General features: G+C 31.7%; 1 protein-coding gene across 1 annotated transcript; it reads right to left on the bottom strand.

Moving 5' to 3' along the window:
• Positions 1 to 5,869: 5,869 nt before the first annotated feature.
• Positions 5,870 to 18,317, bottom strand: LOC131842325 (protein PF3D7_1417600). Its single transcript, XM_059190864.1, has 9 exons — positions 18,094 to 18,317; positions 12,971 to 17,145; positions 12,403 to 12,577; positions 10,738 to 10,945; positions 9,720 to 9,829; positions 9,189 to 9,293; positions 7,797 to 7,998; positions 7,248 to 7,344; positions 5,870 to 6,959 (listed from the first exon to the last, which is right to left on the bottom strand). The coding sequence occupies exons 1-9, from the start codon at positions 18,112 to 18,114 to the stop codon at positions 5,870 to 5,872; spliced, it is 6,183 nt and encodes a 2,060-aa protein (XP_059046847.1). The 5' UTR covers positions 18,115 to 18,317.
• Between the last annotated feature and the right edge of the window lie 437 nt (positions 18,318 to 18,754).

An 18,754-nucleotide genomic window follows, 5' to 3' on the forward strand; every position in this document is an offset into this window, starting at 1 on the left:
GAGCAGACCAGTCTCTACAAGCAGCACTCGTTCACGAGTATGACGTATGAGCCATCCATCACTGCGCTCGACCATATGTTAGGGAGCCCAATGACCCATATAGGCAATGCAGCATTTAGCATCAGGTACGTCATTACCTTTTTTCACTAAATATCAATACTCTCTTGATGGATAGTGGCGAATTGTACTTTGACGTGCGGTCTTAAACAGTTTAGAGTTAGATTAGAGGTCGCAAAGTGCCAATATTTGTTGAAACAAATCATTATATAATAATAATATTTAATGCAGTTATAGGTTGTGTTACATAATTAAGTTGTACATAAGAATCAATACAATTTGAACATACAAGTGTAATTGTGCCATCTGAACTAGTATAGAATTATCCTGTATCTCAGACGTCACATACTTTCTCAGGGTGCATAATATTTCATTTATTAATATTTGCTTTACACAACATAATCTAAATATATATAACTCAAAGGTGACTGACTGACATAGTGATCTATCATCGCATAGCACAAACCACTGGACGGATCGGGCTGAAATTTGGCATGCAGGTAGATGTTATGACGTAGTCATCCGCTAAGAAAGGATTTTGATTAATTCTACCCCCAAAGGGATAAAATAAGGAATGAAAATTTGTATGAAACTTTGTCAATTTTAAACCGTTCGGGCTGAGACTTTGCATGCATAAAGCTACTATGACATAGGCATCCGCTAAGAAAGGATTTTGATTAATTCAATCTCCAAGGGGATATTATAGGGGATTAAAGTTTGTATGACACTTTGTCAATTTTAAACCGATCGAGCTGAGACTTTGCATGCATAAACCTACTATGACGAAGGCATTCCCTAAGGAAGAATTTTGATAAATTCCACCCCTAAGGGGATAAAATAGGGGATGAAAGTTTGTATAAATCTTCTTAGTTTTTCGACTGATTGAACTGAAATTAAAGATTGAAGCTACTATGATGAAGACGTTCGCTATAATAGGATTTTGATAAATTCAACCCCCATGGGGATAAAATAAGGGATGATGCAGGATGTAAATATATTAGTTTGAACCTATCAGTGCCTAATGGAACGAATAAAATAATTTTTAGTTCTTTAGGCTACTTTTATTTTAGAAAAATAAAGTTAAATCCCACGCGGACGAAGTCGCGGGAACAGCTTAACATAACATTACATAATCAATAAAAGGAAATAATAAAAACACATAAAGCCAGTGAAAGATAAATAAATCATTAAAGCACAAATGTGTAATCACGAGTGTAACATGGCTGTACTACACACGTGATCATGTTGTTGTCAATTGCTAATTTGAAGCTATTTCTGGAGTATTGTTTATTCAAGTGTTACAAAATAGGATTCTTTATCATGTAATTTAGTGTAGTGATAATTATTTATTGATATATGCTATAGTAACCGGTTAAGATTATATATATATGTTTATTCGTTTTTTTTTATCTGCCTGATATAAATAACAAAAGTGTAAAATTTGTAATTGGGATGCTTATAGAATTGAGTTATAATAATAATAATCTCTCAGGACAATTCACACAGCGCCATCTAGACTCAAGTTAAGGTAGCTAAAGCTTGTGTTATGGGTACTAGATAACTGATATAAATATATAGATTTTTTTTCGTAAATACATATGTGTTATACATAGAAAAAAGGCAGACCAGTACAAACAATCATACTCGTGAATGCATATGTTTGTTACGTGCGAGGAATCGAACCCGCGACCTGTATTTAAGACAAGAAAATATACGTATTTGTGACCGTTAGCTAGTAGCAATAACACAAGCTTTAGCTAGTTTAACTTGGGTCTAGATGGCGCTGTGTGAATTGTCCTGATATTATTATTATTACAGTTTCATACACAACTCTATTATGATGTTTATCTAGTATATTTTGTGTTACAGCAGTCATTAACAAGGAATAGTGTTATCTGATAATATACTGTGTACTATAGACTATCTACAATACATTATACAGATAATATAAGATGTAACAGTAACAAATAAAAACATTTAACAATAAAAGAACACTGACATATTCTGAAAGAAAAAAATATAAAGTCATTTAAATAAACTTCATATGAACTCTATACATACTATAAAGGACCCTGTCTGTATGTTCCTAATAATCCCAAAAACTACTGAACAGAGTTTCATGTGGTTTTCATCCATCAACAGTGATTCTTGAGGACTGTTTAGTATTGCATTCGTTAAGGTTTTGTGTAAATTAATCTAAATACCCAAATCTAGAGTGGATCAGTAGGTAGAGTATATTACGTATTGAAATATATGTACACTAATATTGTAAATAGAAAAGATTTGTATGTTTGTAATGAAAAAGAAGTACAATTAATTGAAAGATAATTTATGAAATTTATACTTTATTTAAAAAAATTTCACCATTAAAAGCTATATTATTCCTGAGTAACATAGCCTATATTACTATACTAGACAAATTAGGTAATCCTAATATTTTTCTAATAAGCAATCATAAATAACAATAATAATAATTAAATTTTGTAGCTGTGACATGTTCGAGTGGAATTAGTAGCATGCTCACTAAAATGTCCAGACATGTGGCGGTGTGGTGGGCAGTCATTTCCCTAAAATATGGTCGAGTGCAGTGATGGCTCATCCGTCATACTCTTATCACTATGACTGATTTAATCTTATTGTATATTTATATTTGACCCACACACCCTTTACAAGCAGAACTAAAATTATGTTACTATTTAAAATTAATTATAATAATTTATATACTACATATAAATTATGTTCTTATATTCCTACTTTGTCATTTAAATAATGGTACATTTATGTGTATTAATGAGGAGTAATGGTTTTGTCAGTTATGGGAACTAGTGACCCCTTTGCTAACAATTTACTAGGTCAGTTGATCTCCACACAGTTCACTCTGGAAACAACCCTTTTTAAGTCCTCGTTAATATATCACTAATTGTAAGTGAATGGAATGAGTGATGACCTCCTAATCATTCTATAATCCGCCTCTAACCCTCATATTCATCCATTAAAAAGACTATTTGTTTGTAATATTTTTCTGTCACATTTTTCCATTTATCAAATATATGTTATTATCTATAGCTGTAGCTATATATATTAGCAGCTTAGTCATTCTACATGAACTGAATGCACCTCCGGTTTTCTTGTAATATACTAAATATACAAAAATATATTAAGTATATACTTAAATGATTTATAATGTTATGTGTGTAACACATTTATTGACTTTTATAAAAATTTATAAAAATATTTAATGCAATTAAATAAATCTGTTTTTTATCAATAGCAGTAAAAAAACTACAGACTTGGTAATATTGATAAGAAAATAGGTAAGTAAGTCTTCATAATAATAAAAGATAATTTCTGTTATTATGTCACTACGGTAATCTGTTTATAGTTTTAACTTTTAAACAAACCTGTATATTCGGCCGGCTATTTATAACCAATACCGTTTCAATGAGAAAACGTAATGCAAATAAAAAGTTGATAGAAAACTTACCAATTGATATGGCTTAATTCAAAATATGCCGAACACAAGTACGATATTTAAGGACTATTATCACTGAAAATAATTCCACACTAATGCCAAATCGAATTTATGGCCGTTATAATAATTCTAGCAATTAATTACGAAGACATCCCGACACAATACTGGTCTACGCGGGTAGAACTTTCAAATAAGAATCAAGTTTTGTTGTACTTTTGCAGGTTATGGAAACGTCAAAGCAGTAAGTATTTGAAGGTTGGAGGTCACCTTGAATTGACATCTAGAGTTGCACGCGTTTACTTAAAACGATTTTTTTTTGTTGGCAATACAAAACAAAAAGCCTTTATTATTGTAGATGTTATTTCAAAGTTCTCATCGCTAATTGTTATATGTTATTGTTTTTTAAATAAATTACATAATTTTATTAAATTCTTACTACTATTAAGTTGGATTGGCATCAACCATATAGGCTGACGTGTCAACAGATCCGCTCAGCGCCTAGCCTATATGGAAATGGTAAAACTTTTAATGACAATAATGATATGAAATCCCACTTAATAAAATCTTTTTGTGGAATCTAAAACAATGGCTAAAGTTTATCGACAAAAACGGATAGTAGGTACTTAATTAAATAAAGTTATATTTAAAAGATAAAGTTTGAATTTTCATTCTTACACTAAAATCAGCAATCACTTAGAAGCCAACTCAATACTTTAAATTATTATTATTATTCTCATGATCATTGTCTAGGTAACTGAAATAATTTCGACCTGAAACATTTATTCTTACAGAACTTTTCTGCGTAACATTTTTCACTATCCCTACTGTCCATTTAGATGAGATAAATCCCAATTAGATTATAATATTTTTTGTGTTTCTACCAATCTAGTCACCATTCTTTAAAGGATGATAATGGATGGAGGATGAATATACCCGCTGCGCTAACGATTTATGCTGGCGGGGCGCCAGTGGAAGATGAGGTCAGGTCAGTTAGCCCAAATTTGGCACGATGGTTTCCAAACCTGACATGGTACATTTTTGTCAATGGTGTCCTCAGACCACATTGCTGACAATGTCCCGCCCACTTCCTCCTAGTCACCCGTTTAGAGTAACGGATACACGCCAATTTAGCTAAAACAAATATCTATAAAAACTTACCTATAGAAAATTTGTAAGTCAGAGGTTTAAACAAAACAAAATATATAAATTATAAATATTTAATCACAATAACAAAATATAACAACACCTGTCAGTACAGAAACATATTCACAAAATTTTTTCGACGATATACTTAGTAAACCTAAAATAACTATTTTTATCGAGATTAGTATTTTCAAAATCAGACAGACACAATAACAAAAATATAACAACAATACATAATCATTACAAAACACATTCCTACTATTTAATTTTTCAACCAACATCAAAAATGTAGATGATTCTAAAGTCGACTGTTCGTCGACTGTTCCTAAAGTGTTACTTCAATAATACAAGGACCGATTTTGATAAGTCTTTTTTATTTCAAAGTAGAATTAGTGCTTATTGTGTGGTCTATATTATTTTAATCAAGATTTGACAAGTCGTTTTTGAGTTATTCTTAATATTTGTATGTTTTTTTGAAATATTTTTTTAGATGGCGACATTTAAGTAGTAATGTAATTCCATAAATATTACGTTTATATTTGTACGCATACACATAATAAATTAATAAATGTATATAACATGCCATTGATTAGAATCTGACCCGTAGACAATTAAATTTAACCATAAACTACATAGGTAACATTAAGTTAAAAATCATATACATTATTTTTTTTAATAAAATTGTGTTGAAAAATTCTATAAAAGTATTTATATAACTTATAATTTAAGCTATTCTACATGACAACATATTCCGGTTATAATTTTATAACTTTGTACGGTAATTTATTGAACTGGCAACATTTTTATTTATTCACCTTAAAGGAGTCCACATCAAACTTTATTATATATTGTTTATTTTTTTCTAATACTTTATATTTAGGAAAATATTTTTTATAAAACCGTCATTGCACTTCTTTTCTACAGCTGTATTTGCTTATTAACATTATTTTCTTCTCTAAAACTATAAACCGTCTTTCCATATAAAGCTGTGTTAAATTAAGTGCCAAATAAAACATTCCCTTCGCTCACATAAGGCTTCGGGAAGAAGTCAAGACAATTTTACCATAAATTAAAAGCAAAGCAAGTTCATTAAATTCCCTTGCATTGTTATAAAAATGTTAGTGTAAAAACGAAGTTTTAAAACTAATACAATTTGATCATGTTTGTATGCACTTTGTCAAATGTCAAGTATACATATTAATCCAAACTCAATGGAGGACTACCCTCAAAATCTTCCTCAAACCCATCAATATCACAATTGCTCTCATTTATGGCAACACTATTGAAATTTAATTTCACAGGTTTAACACTTTTACATGTCTTCATCACTGACAATATTGGACTAGAACTAATGTTCTCATTTTTCGGTGTATTTTTTGTATTGGTAACTTTCGGTGTTTTGTTTATCGTGGCAACATTAGCAGTGTCGCTTGTTAACAAGGGGCTCCTGTAAGATTTTGTCGCTTTTTCCGATCTATTAATAATATTTAAAGGACTTAAAGGAGGCGGTTCGCCATATTGTTTTAATTTGTTTATTTTTTCGTTGACTTTCTTCTTTCTTTGTAAAGTCTTTGGTGATAATTCCTGCGTGTCCGTTTGTTTGAATGTCGACTCAAAATCTAGGCCGGTAAGGTTAAATTCCTCTTGTCGATTGCTCCTTGTTGCTAAAGGACTATCTACATAAATATTATTAGCATAATGGTTTTCAAATCTATATGGGGTTACATCATTCTCATTGCTACGTAATTTATGTAATGTATTACTTTTAATTCTCATACAATCATCAATAAAACCATTATTTACACTAATTTTATTTACCAAATCTTCCATTAATTTTCTGTTGGCAACACTTTTGGGAGTTTTTGTGAAATAAGTGAATTCAGTCGCACGATATTGGGGCACGCACCGCCTAGTGCTGCCAGATCGCCTTTGCAAATTTACACATGAAATAATTTGTCCTGTATCTAAGACGTTACTAAAACCAAACTTTTTAATACCGCCCCAGAAATTTACACAGATTATATTTTTATTCTCGTCAGCAATGTGGACATTTTGGAATTGATTATTCGAGTTGAAATCTCGATTCTTTGGATCTATATCGAATATCACTCCGGCTGTGTCGACTTCGTTGTAATCGGTTACCATAGATGGGTTGTTGGCTAGCTGTGTAATAGGATAGCAGGTTCGATTCAATGATGTCGTGTAGGGTTTAAGTTTGTCAGTTTGTTTGACTGTTATTTGCTTAAAAGTCGTTTGTCTGCCGGCTGATAATTGTAGTTCCGAATACCTGGAAAAAAGTTTAGTAGAATATTTACTAGCTGTGCCCAAGGTTTCACCGGCTTGAGATTTATGGTGTTATTCTGATGTATAAACTATATTATTGTAAAGTTTCATTAAAATTTCATTACCTGCCGAATTTTTCTCAAGAAACAATAGCATGGGTTTTTCAAGAAGTGTATATAAAGTTAACGTGCACGTGACACCTAGGTATTTCAGGCGTCCATAGGGCACTGTAACCGTTTACCATCAGATGGGCCGTACATTTGATTGCCACTATGGTGGTCTAAAAACTTACCTGACAGCTGTGGGTACAACATTCAACAGTTCGATCCAAGCGCCCTCGGTTATAATTTCTGTTAGTGCATCATTTGGTTTCCATATTGAGAGCAAGGCTGAAAAGATATATGTTTTAATAACCTAATCAACTCTTATATGTAATATTCTCGTTTCACAATGTTTGTAACAAAACTTGCGAAACAGCGCGCCTGATTAAATTTTATATGTATAGATAGATATATCGTTTATTTTTTGTTACTAATCATACACCATGTTCGGCGTCGCAATACGCGTTAATTTAACCCCGTGGAACATTGTTCAGAGAACAAAACACTGATTATTGGGTGGAATTTATCAAAATTCTTCCTTAAAAAAAAAGTAGTATTGCAATTATGAGGAATGCCTACGTCATATAAAATTTATGCATGCAAAGTCTCAAACATTTGATCGGTTTAAAATTAACAAAGTTTCATACAAATTTTCTACTGAGATTATTATTATTATTAAATATTACCTTTGGTTACATTATAGTGAGCATTTTTATCGACATTTGAGAGGGAAATATTACCTTTGGTTACTTCCACATTGCCATTTCTGTCTCTAACATCAGCTACTCTGACCTTAAGCAGGGGTATTGTATTCCTCGTGAAAATCAGACCAGCACTGTCCATCTTACTTTTGACTCTAGCATGTATATTTTCTAGAAGCTTCTCACGATTCCTTGCGTTGTATTCTTCTAGAACATTCCTTTGAGACTCTGTTAAGTTTGCCTGTAATATGTATATCCATATAATTATAAATGTTGAATTGGTCAAAGGCATTTTCGACTATTAACAATAGGTGGAATTGTTAGTAATAATAATAGTTGTTAGGGCTAAGGGCCTAATTGCTAGCAAAATACCATGCCAGGTTGACCACCACGCGGTTCCCCTGAAAACCGTGATACATTCTTGGTGAAAACACTATGGACTAACCGACCAGACCTCATGATCATCTTATCATCCTCCATTTGGGCTGTGCGTTGATAGATCACTATGTCAGTCACCTTTGAGTTATACATATTTAGATTCAGTAGGAGAAATGGACGTAAATTATTTTTCAGATGCGGCATTAAAAATACATACGTATATAAGTTTGTTACTAATCACACACAACATATTCATAAGAATAGACAATACATAATACGACATAAGATTTATAAAATTGTGTTATTATGTGTGGTTAATGAATGCGAATGCGAATGTTAAGATGGATGGATGTTAAGATGGATGTGTGGTTACCAGGAATGACAGAATAAGGAATGAGTATATTGAAAGTTGCGCCGGTTATAGAAAAGTTGCGAGGTGGAACATGGGCATGTTCATTGTGTGAAAGATGACAAAACACTATAGAGAGATTATTGCTATGATGTGTGGTCTGTAGCAATACAAACAGCTCGAAGCTCAGCGTGGAACATTGTTCAAGGAACAAAACACTATTATTATTTTACAAAACACTATGATTATTGCTATAGGTCTACGCCCTTTCAAGCGACGGTAACGCTTTTTCGTAACCGAAAAATCCTAATACACTTTTACAGAAGCCTCTCGTAAAAAAGTAGTATTGCAATTATGAGCGACAATAACCTTATTACAAAGTGGTTTAAATCAATGGATGGCAACGCAATATAAAATAAACATTATTACGACGACGACGGTGATGACCTCGGTGGTAGATATAGCGGTTAGCACACCGCGTTCCCCTGAAAACCGTGATACATTCTTGGTGAAAACACGATGGACTAACCGACCAGACCTCATAATCATCTTATCATCCTCCATTCCATTTTATCTCCTCAAGAAATCAAAATATCTTCATTCATGTAGGTCTATTACAGACTCGTTTGAATCTGTAATAGTGATGATTACATCATTGGGCAAGCGCGCCATCTTCCCCACGGTGGCTACTCCCATGTACTTACCCTAAACTCCGACGGATCTCTACTATTCTTCAGGAGTCGAGCAATCTGAGACCCGGTGTCCATTGATTTCCTGCTTGCGCCTATTTCTTGTGACTCCACTGAATCCTGGCAGATATTTTAACATATTTTATACTATCTTAAAACTTGTATAGACATATAATAAATTATATCCCAACAATTCACACAGCGTCACCTAGTTCCATGGTAAGCAGAGCTTGTGTTATATGTAGAGGACATATACTCAGATACATTTTTGTAAATACATACATAATAGACACACAGAACAATACAAACAATCATATTAGTATCATAATCATATACAAATGTTTATACCTTGCGAGGAATCAAACCCACGACCGTATAGATTTAAAAATTCTATCACTTACGTCGAATACTACATTATCATCGAGTAAAATAAGTTTTATATTTTAAATAAGTAGACATACCTGCACCATGTCTTATACCATCATACGTATCATAAACAATGAAACGGATGTGAAAATAAAAAATTAATTTAACAAATAAAATCACCTCATCTGAGAGCTCCTTCTCCACTTCTTCATATAACTTCTCCATCATCGCTTGTCTATCAGCCTCGTACTTCATTTGGTGGATATATTCGAGTCGCTCGGACCTTGTTACTGAAATATAATACAGTTTTTAATATATAGAAACACTCTTTGGAATATGTGTATTAAGTTTATGTATGTCTATATATGAATATATATATAAATAAATAAATAACCCTGAACAATTAACACAGCGTTTTCTAATTCCACGGTAAGCAGAGCTTGTGTTATGGGTTATAAGCTTGTGTTATCTATTTCTTCTCCCTAATGGGTGACTGGAAGAATATATTTAGCGATAAGACCGCCTATTCTACAAGTCCATATAAATATTTTGTATTAGCTACGCCCACGAGCTCGCACGAGTTCGCGTATTTTACTTATTTATATCATATTTATTTATATTTAATCAACAGTCTAAAAAATAACTATCTAACTCCTAGCTTTGAAAATTACGATACTTCCATACTACCTTTCGTCTCTCCTTTCAACCCTTTACTACCCTTTTCTGCGCATTGAAAAGTAGCCTACATTTATTTTTTATCATACTCATGTATAAAAAAGTTAGTACAGTGCAAGGAATCGAATGCAAGACAGGGCTAAAAAGCTAGACTACTTTCAACCCTTTACTACCCTTTTCTGCGCATTGAAAAGTAGCCTACATTTCTTTTTTATCATACTCATGTATAAAAAAGTTAGTACAGTGCGAGGAATCGAATGCAAGACAGGGCTAAAAAGCTAGACTACTTTCAACCCATGTTGAGCTCGACGCCTTCCTACCGGAAACTAACGCGGTTAATTCCTGGTGTATTTATTACTGACTGCCTACTTTACTACCCTTTTCTGCGCATTAAAAAGTAGCCTACATTTCTTTTTTATCATACTTATGTATAAAAAAGTTGGTACCGTGCGAGGAATCAAACCCATCAAAAACAAAACGGTATGCTAAACCGAGGCCGTCATGTGCAATATATAATATCTACCTGTACTGCCGTCTTCAAACTTTTCTACATAAAGCGGTGGATACACCCTCGTCACTACAACACGTAGCCGGCCAACTTTCCCGCCATCGGGCGCCACGTTTGACAGGCGAGACAAGATGGCGCCGTTGCCATGGTAACCGAGGCGCGCGTCCCAACGTGCTCGTCGAGTTGAGTTGCCGCATATTTTCAAACGGACTGTGGATGTATCCTGTAATGTTTTTTGTTCATGTGACTATGAGTGGTAGGGGAAAGGGGATTATACTACTTGATTTAGTAATGGGTACTAGTGCCCTATTACTAGCAATGTACCAAATCATGTTGAGCTCGACGCCTTCCTACCGGAAACTAACGCGGTTAATTCCTGGTGTATTTATTACTGACTGAATTTCATTAACACCTTATCATCCTCCACTAGTGCCCTGCCAGTGTATACCGTTAGTGCAGGTGAGTGCACTATTCCATACTTATTTTTATTGAGGAGTTTGGGGTACTCCATATACTTTAGACGTGTAGCACGATCTGCAGAGATCTATTATCGCCTTTTTTCAAAGTTCACTAACTAGATGAAGAATTGAAGGATATTCTTAAGAGCGATGGTTTACATCTCCTCTGGGTAGAGTGTATACTTTCCAATAGAGATATTTCATTTAAGTATGACTGGGCTACAAACGACAAGCTATGGATGTGTGGTGTGACAAGAATAGGTAAGATAAAGAATGAATACATTAGAGGAAGTATGAAAGTGGCGCCGGTGTCGGAGAGGTTGAAGAGTTATCGACTATCATGGTATGGACATGTAATGCGTAGGAATGAGGATAATATTTTAAGAAAGGTGTTACATATGAATGTGGATGGTTATAAGGGCAGAGGAAGGCCGAAAAAGAGATGGATGGACTGTGTGAAAGATGATATGGTAAGAAAGGAAGTAAATGACGCGATGACTGCGAACAGGGATGAATGGAAGAGAAAAACATATTACAAGAAGCAGATGATGATGATGATGACTGGGCTACAAACACCTAGAATGCCGCTAGATTACCGAGGCAATAATTACTGCATTACCATACTTTCACCTTACACATTTGTTATGTGTAAGTTGAAAGCCAAAGAATCAGTGGGTATACGAGTGGCCTGACAATCGTGTGAGTTTTCATAGAAGAAATATTTAAATTCTTGCTTTGGCTCCAAATATTTTTATTTGGCGGCTAAGATAGCTAAGTGAGAAGTTCCCATGCAGACAACTTTGTACAAAGTCAAATTCATTAAAACTTATGATATGATGCGCTAGCTGCTGCCCACAATTTACTCTTATTGATAATGATTGAGAAAAATAAACCTCACCCTTCTCCATCCAAAAAACTATCTTACTAATATTATAAACGCGAAAGTTCGTGAGTATAGATGGATGTTTGTTACTCTTTCACAAAAACTACTGAACCTATTTTGATGTATGAATTTGGACATGTAATGATAAATGTCAAATAAGTGTAATATAGACAAAGTTGCGGAGGTCAACTAGTTATAAATAAATAAATCTCACAATGATTGACTAACTCGTTATTGCATTCAAGCATAACAAAAAACTGACTTTCACTGTTTTAAGAGTTTCTAAAGTTTTATTATTAGTAGTATAACATCAAAATTTTTATTTGAATAAATAATTACCTCCCACGGCGCAACTCCCTGTTCGCAGTTGAGTAATTCAGCGCCAGAAGTAATAAGTTTCGTTCCAACTTTTATTTTACCATCTCTTACATGCTTGGTTAATAATTTATCTATACACGCTCGTATGTTGTACCAACCATCGGATAATAGAAGTTCTGTGTTTAGACAAGTATCACTGAAACATAAAAAAGTTCAAATTATTTATTAATAAAGTACAATCAACAACGGTCTAAGAACAAATAACTTGTTTCACTGTCTTCTGCAACTACGCGTCCAAATATGTGATCTAATTATATTGTTTCTACATTTTCAAGATATATTATTGTAAAAGGACAAAGTACAATATTCCTGCATCTAGTTATGTAGAATAAAACCACGTAAAAACAATATGCAAAACAAACTGTAATATAAAATGCGACAATGAAATATGCGACAGAGGTAACTATGTAGATAACTTAATACAAAGAGTCTTTCAAAGCTACCAAAGCAGTAAAATTCTGAACTATAGTACATTTCGCAACTTTATTTGATTTATGTCTATAATTAGTTGTAAATGAATTAAACATACCTGTTATTTTCTACAGTAATAATGTCCACTACACACAACACTAAACATTTAGCTGCTGTGTCGTCTCTCTCTAATATTTTCCTAATTGCTGGTCTTTCGGCGTTATACAGCTCCCTTTGATACCTATATTGCAACTGTTTTATCACATTACCAGCTTTACATGACCCATTCATAACATTAGGGAATTTAAGTTCGTAACTTATCAATTTCCATAATATTAATTTTATGTGATTATCCAACCATTTGTCAGGTATTAATTTTTTATTTACATCTTTCAAAAAATAAGACTTCAATGTTTCTACATCCATTTTGTTATCTGTTAGATCATTTCTCTGGTCTAAAAATTCGAATTTTAACAGTGTTCTAAATGTGAAATTTAAAAGATATGGATCTATATCTTTTTTATCACCATTTTCTAAAACTGTAACATCTTTTAAGGAAATTTTCTTCATTGTTTTACAATTATAATTCGGATTTATTATGGGTTTATCAATAATTTTAATATTAACTTCTGTTGTTAGACTAGTTTCAGTTTTGTCATTTCTATATGGTGTAACAAATTGTTTCCTTTTCTTAGCCCTTGGACATGAAAGTATAGGACTGCCTGACCTCTTTAGCTGTTTTGGCGTTTCTAAAAAGTCTTCTGTATACAACGTTTGATCAAAATTATCAATAACTTGTGTATTTATTAGTTTATCTAAACTAGTATTAAGATTATCAGTAACATTTTCTTTATTTTTGTTGGACATATTCAGTGCATCTTTTGAAATATTTATATCTTTATCATTAGCGTTTTTAAAACTAAATCCATGGCAGCCTGTTTCCTTAATATGATTGCTTTTATTTACATTATTCATATTTGTTAATTCTGAATCGTTGTTCGAATCAATCTTGTAATTAGGGTTTATATTAATATCTCTCAGAAGATTTTTAGCTTTATCTAACGCATTGTTCGAAATTATTACTTCCTTATTACTAGCAGTTTGGAAACACGGAAAAGGTTCATTTTGTTTATGGTTAGGTAAATTATCGGCTTTGTCAATATCTTCAAAAATAAGTTTAGCTTTTGATAAAGCCTCAGAAGAAATGTTTACGGCTTTATTATTAGCCGTCATAAATCCAATGAATTTGTGGTTAATTTTACTTACATTAGGGACTGTATCAATGTCATTTCTAGATTCAGTAGAAATTTTAACAGGATGATTAATATCTTTCATACTATTAGAATTTGAAATTGCCACTTCTTCTATGACTAAATTATTTTCATTTACATTCATATTGGCTCTTTTCGATTTTAGTGAAATAGATGCATTAAATCCATTTGCATGTATATTATCTGATAAGCTTTTGCTCTTTTGTAATGCTTCAGATATATTAACTACTTTAGTATTTGTTGTTTTGAATTCAGGATGAGGTCCCGTTATGCCTTCTGTATAGAGTACATTTATGTTCTCAATATCTTGCAATATATTTCCAGCTTTAACCATAGCTTTCTCGGATATGTCAATGTCTTTATTACTAGCAGTTTTAAAGCCAACAAAATCTAATTCATGATTAGATACATTATAACTTTTTTGATCAATAGGAGGTTGTTTTTTCTTAATATTTAGTAATTTGCATAACGGATCTTTAAATTCAGAATAATCAATATCTTGAAATACCATTTTAGTGTTAGCTAAAGCTTGTTTTGATATGGCAATATCCTTATTGTTGGCTGTTCGGAACCCAACAAACTCAAAATTATTAGGTGTGATCTGTTTTCCAAAATTGTCATCATTTTGAGTTACCACTTTACTGTTTTCTACTTCAGAAATCTCAATATCTTTGAATATATTTTTAGTTTTACACAATGCCTGTTGTGATATATCTATTATTTTGTTGCTAGCTGTTCTGAACTCAATAGAATGTATTTCTTTCAGACCACTCTTTTGGTTTTCTTCACTGATAATATCACTCTCGATTTCTGTTTGGCATGATCTGTTTGCATTACTAGAGTTAAACATTTCTTTTTTGCCCTTTAAAGTATTACATGTATAACCAGACATATTTTCTTTATTTGCTTCATTTATTGAATTTTCTACTTTTGTATTAGCACTTTTAACATTACACTCATTCAATTCAATATCAAGTAAATTTTTACTCTTAGCAATAGCTTCTTCAGATATAATAATGGCTTTATTACTTGCTGTTTTGAAACCTAAGAAACTGGATAAACTGTGTTTTTTACTCTGAGTTTGATTCAAAGTTGCAACAGGATTTTGAAAATAATAATTTTGTTTACTGTTTTCATTACAATCATTTAAATTGTCACAATAATTTATGTCTTCAAACATTTTTCGGGACTTAGCCATAGATGCTTCTGATATTTTAATATCTTCATTGTTTGCAGTTCGAAATCCAAAAACATTATTATCACAATGTAGCATATCGAAATTCTTCCCATGAAACACTTCAGTTGCAATGTCTTCTGAATTTTTTTTTATCGCATAATCATTGGCATTGTTTTCTGCGATATATTTTAAATTTAGTGATTTGTTTTCGTTATCAGTAAACTCAGTATTTTCCAACGATTTTACTTTCATTGTTACATTTTTAATATTTTGATTAAATTCCTCGTTTTCTTCAAAGTTTTCACTTAAATCAATGTCTTTAAACACTGTTTTATACATTGTTAAAGCATTATCAGACAATTTGATCCTTTTATTACTTGCCGTCATAAAGCCACCAACCTTGCGCTTTTCTGTAAATATTTTCTTCTCTAAAGCTTTTCTAGAATTTTGAGTATTTTTGGTGTCCATGGTAACAATAACATTCTGAAGTGTTTCCTTGGTACTGGCCACTTTATTGCTATCTTCAATACATTTTTCGTTGGAAACCTGTATATCTTCATTAAGGTAATTTGTTGACTTACTAACATTACTAATTTTACTATCAATATTTATGTTAAAATCATATGATTGAAATGTTGGGATTTCAATTTTTTTAGGATCAATATGGCTTGGTCCATCGTGTTTAGAATTAAGACCATCACACATTTCAACTAACTCAGATACTGATGGATTATTTATACTATTACTCTGTTCTACATCATTTAAAAGACTTTTAGCTTTAGTAAATGAGACAGTTGATATTTGTATGGACTTATTACTTGCAGTTTGAAAACCAACATACATAGTTTTATCTAAGATATCAGATTGGTCATAAAATGATGTTTGTATAGCACATGTAAACGGTATATCTTCACTATTTTTCTGTTCACAATGAATTTCTTCATCACTACTAAACAATAGTTCGTCTTCTTCTACAGTATTGTTGTAATTCTTAATATTATCTTTGGATGAATTGATAAATCTATGTTTTCTTAAATCTGGTGACATATTAATCCTTAATGCTAAAGGTGCATCTGACTCTCCATTAACATTTGTATGTGGATCATATATTTTAGAAGTATTCAATTTATTATTATTTATTTTTATTACAGGACTCAATGTTTGAGGTTTATCAAAATTACTTTGTATAACTAATTCTTTTTCAAGTATTTGTGAATTAATCAAATGTTTTACAGATGTTACATCTGAGTTGTGTTCTATAAAAGGATAGGCTATTCTCTCAAATTTCTCAAAAGAGTCAAGATTGTAAACTAATGGAGATGAACTTGTTGATCTTCTGTTTACATTTTTGTTAATATTTAAAACAGGACTTGTGTTTAATTCTACATCTGTTGAATCTTTTAAATTTAAATTTAACTCAATCTCCATACATTTATCAATCAATTCAGTACAATTTTCCTCTAATTGTGAATTGCTTTTATCTAAATATTTTTCTTTGGATTCTTGTCCGGAATCAAGAATAATATTAGTATTACATTTGTTTAAATGTGTTGATTTAAAACTATTTACACATTCAGTGTTTATATAATCTTTACCTTCCTTATCAAGTACATCTTCATTACTTATTTCATTATGTTTACTTTTACATTCATTATTCTTACTTGAATACTTATCACAAACAATATCATCAAAGGGTTCTGTAGAATTGTTAAAAGAAGTTTTAAATTCTTGAGTTACACCCTTTACAATGTTATTATTTTCAACTTTGTCAATGAATTCAATTAACTGAGTGTCCAACACAAATTGGGTATCTTGTTTACTGACTTTCTTTTCTTGTGGTGGTAACTAAAAAGAAATGTTTTATTAACAAATTTAAAACAATTTGGAAACTAAAGTTTATGGTGGCCAGGTATAGGTATGAGGATCTCAGGATTTATATTGTGTGAGTTAAAAGCCTTTTTATAGAAAGCTGTTTTATATTGTAAAATACATAAAACTTTATGTCGACCAAATTACATGTGTCTTAACATTCATGTAAACATCTAAGTTTTAATTTCTTCTTGTAATGGGTTTGCTTTGCAATCAAACATTAGAATAAATAAAGTACTAATCTATTAAAAAAATTAATAATACTATTAAAATGAGGTTTGCAATCATTGATCAGACTGGCTGGTATAACAAACAAAGTATGTTTAAATATTTGAAAAGTGTGTATTATATCTTGTCCACAGAACACCAATTATCATAAGATAATTGGTTTCACAAGATAGCTTGTGTCTCTTTTTAAGTATTTGTATTATCTATTCCGTAGTATTATATAATTTTATTTTGTTCAGGAATATATTTTCGATTATCAATTGTTGTGTTATATACTTGTACACCACTATTTTTCCTGTAAAGTTAGGAAGTTTTGAGGTAACTTCCCTCATAAATACATATGTGGCGATTTACGGATAGTGTGCGGCAACACCGTTGCCTAGCAACGTTGTAGATAGAAGATATAATAAGCCTATCAGATTGGGACACAATCGCTTCTTTTCTCATACATTAAATATATGTTTTATATATATATATAATAAAACCATACAACTATTGTAAATAACACAAGAATATTACATTTATACATAACCACCACTGGACTCGTTATTTAATCTTCCTCCTCCTGTCGCTGCCAGTACCAGTTGAACACAACATAAATAATAGCGGTAACAATATAATTCGCTAAACATATTTATTTGCCTCCTGAATGTAATTCAAGTAAACAGTTGTGTAACTTTATACTTAAATACATACCTCATCATTTAACGGCAACATATTGACAGATACACACTTATTATTATATTTTCCCAGTCTCTTCTTAACTCTACTAGTACCACTGTTTGCGCTATCCGCGCTTTGTATAGCTTTTATTTGTGATGAAATATCTGATAAAATATTTTTATAATTATACAAGTTATTGCTAACATCACAGGAACTCTCATTCTGATTGTTTTTGTATATTAGAAACGGTTTCTTCGAAGATTGGCACCTCAAAGTCTCTTTAAAAGTTTTCATAACTTCAGATTCATCCATTTGTACTTTTAGTAGTTAAGGAGGGAAACTTTATTTAAACACAGAACTTTAGTTTTATATAAATTTTTAGCATATTATGTGTATTTACATATGGCATAAGAAAGAAACACTAAATAATGTGAATACGGTATATAATAATAATACTTATAAAGTAATGTTTCTATGGAAATAAATAGAATTTATTGCTTATTTTGAGTTTCAATAACAATGAAATCGATGGATGACAGCCATTGACAGGAGTCAGCAGAATTGTTTAAATGTCAGATGTCAACTAAAATAGTAATTAACTGGCTGTTTGGATAGTTTCCTTTGCCTCTCCATTAAAAAATACATAAAAAAACAGTAAGTTCTGACATATGTCATTACCATGGAACCAGTCTCT

Source organism: Achroia grisella, unplaced genomic scaffold (genome assembly GCF_030625045.1).
Source record: "Achroia grisella isolate CSIRO2021 unplaced genomic scaffold, CSIRO_AGI_Agris_v1 utg2156, whole genome shotgun sequence".
Taxonomy (NCBI): Eukaryota; Metazoa; Arthropoda; class Insecta; order Lepidoptera; family Pyralidae; genus Achroia; species Achroia grisella.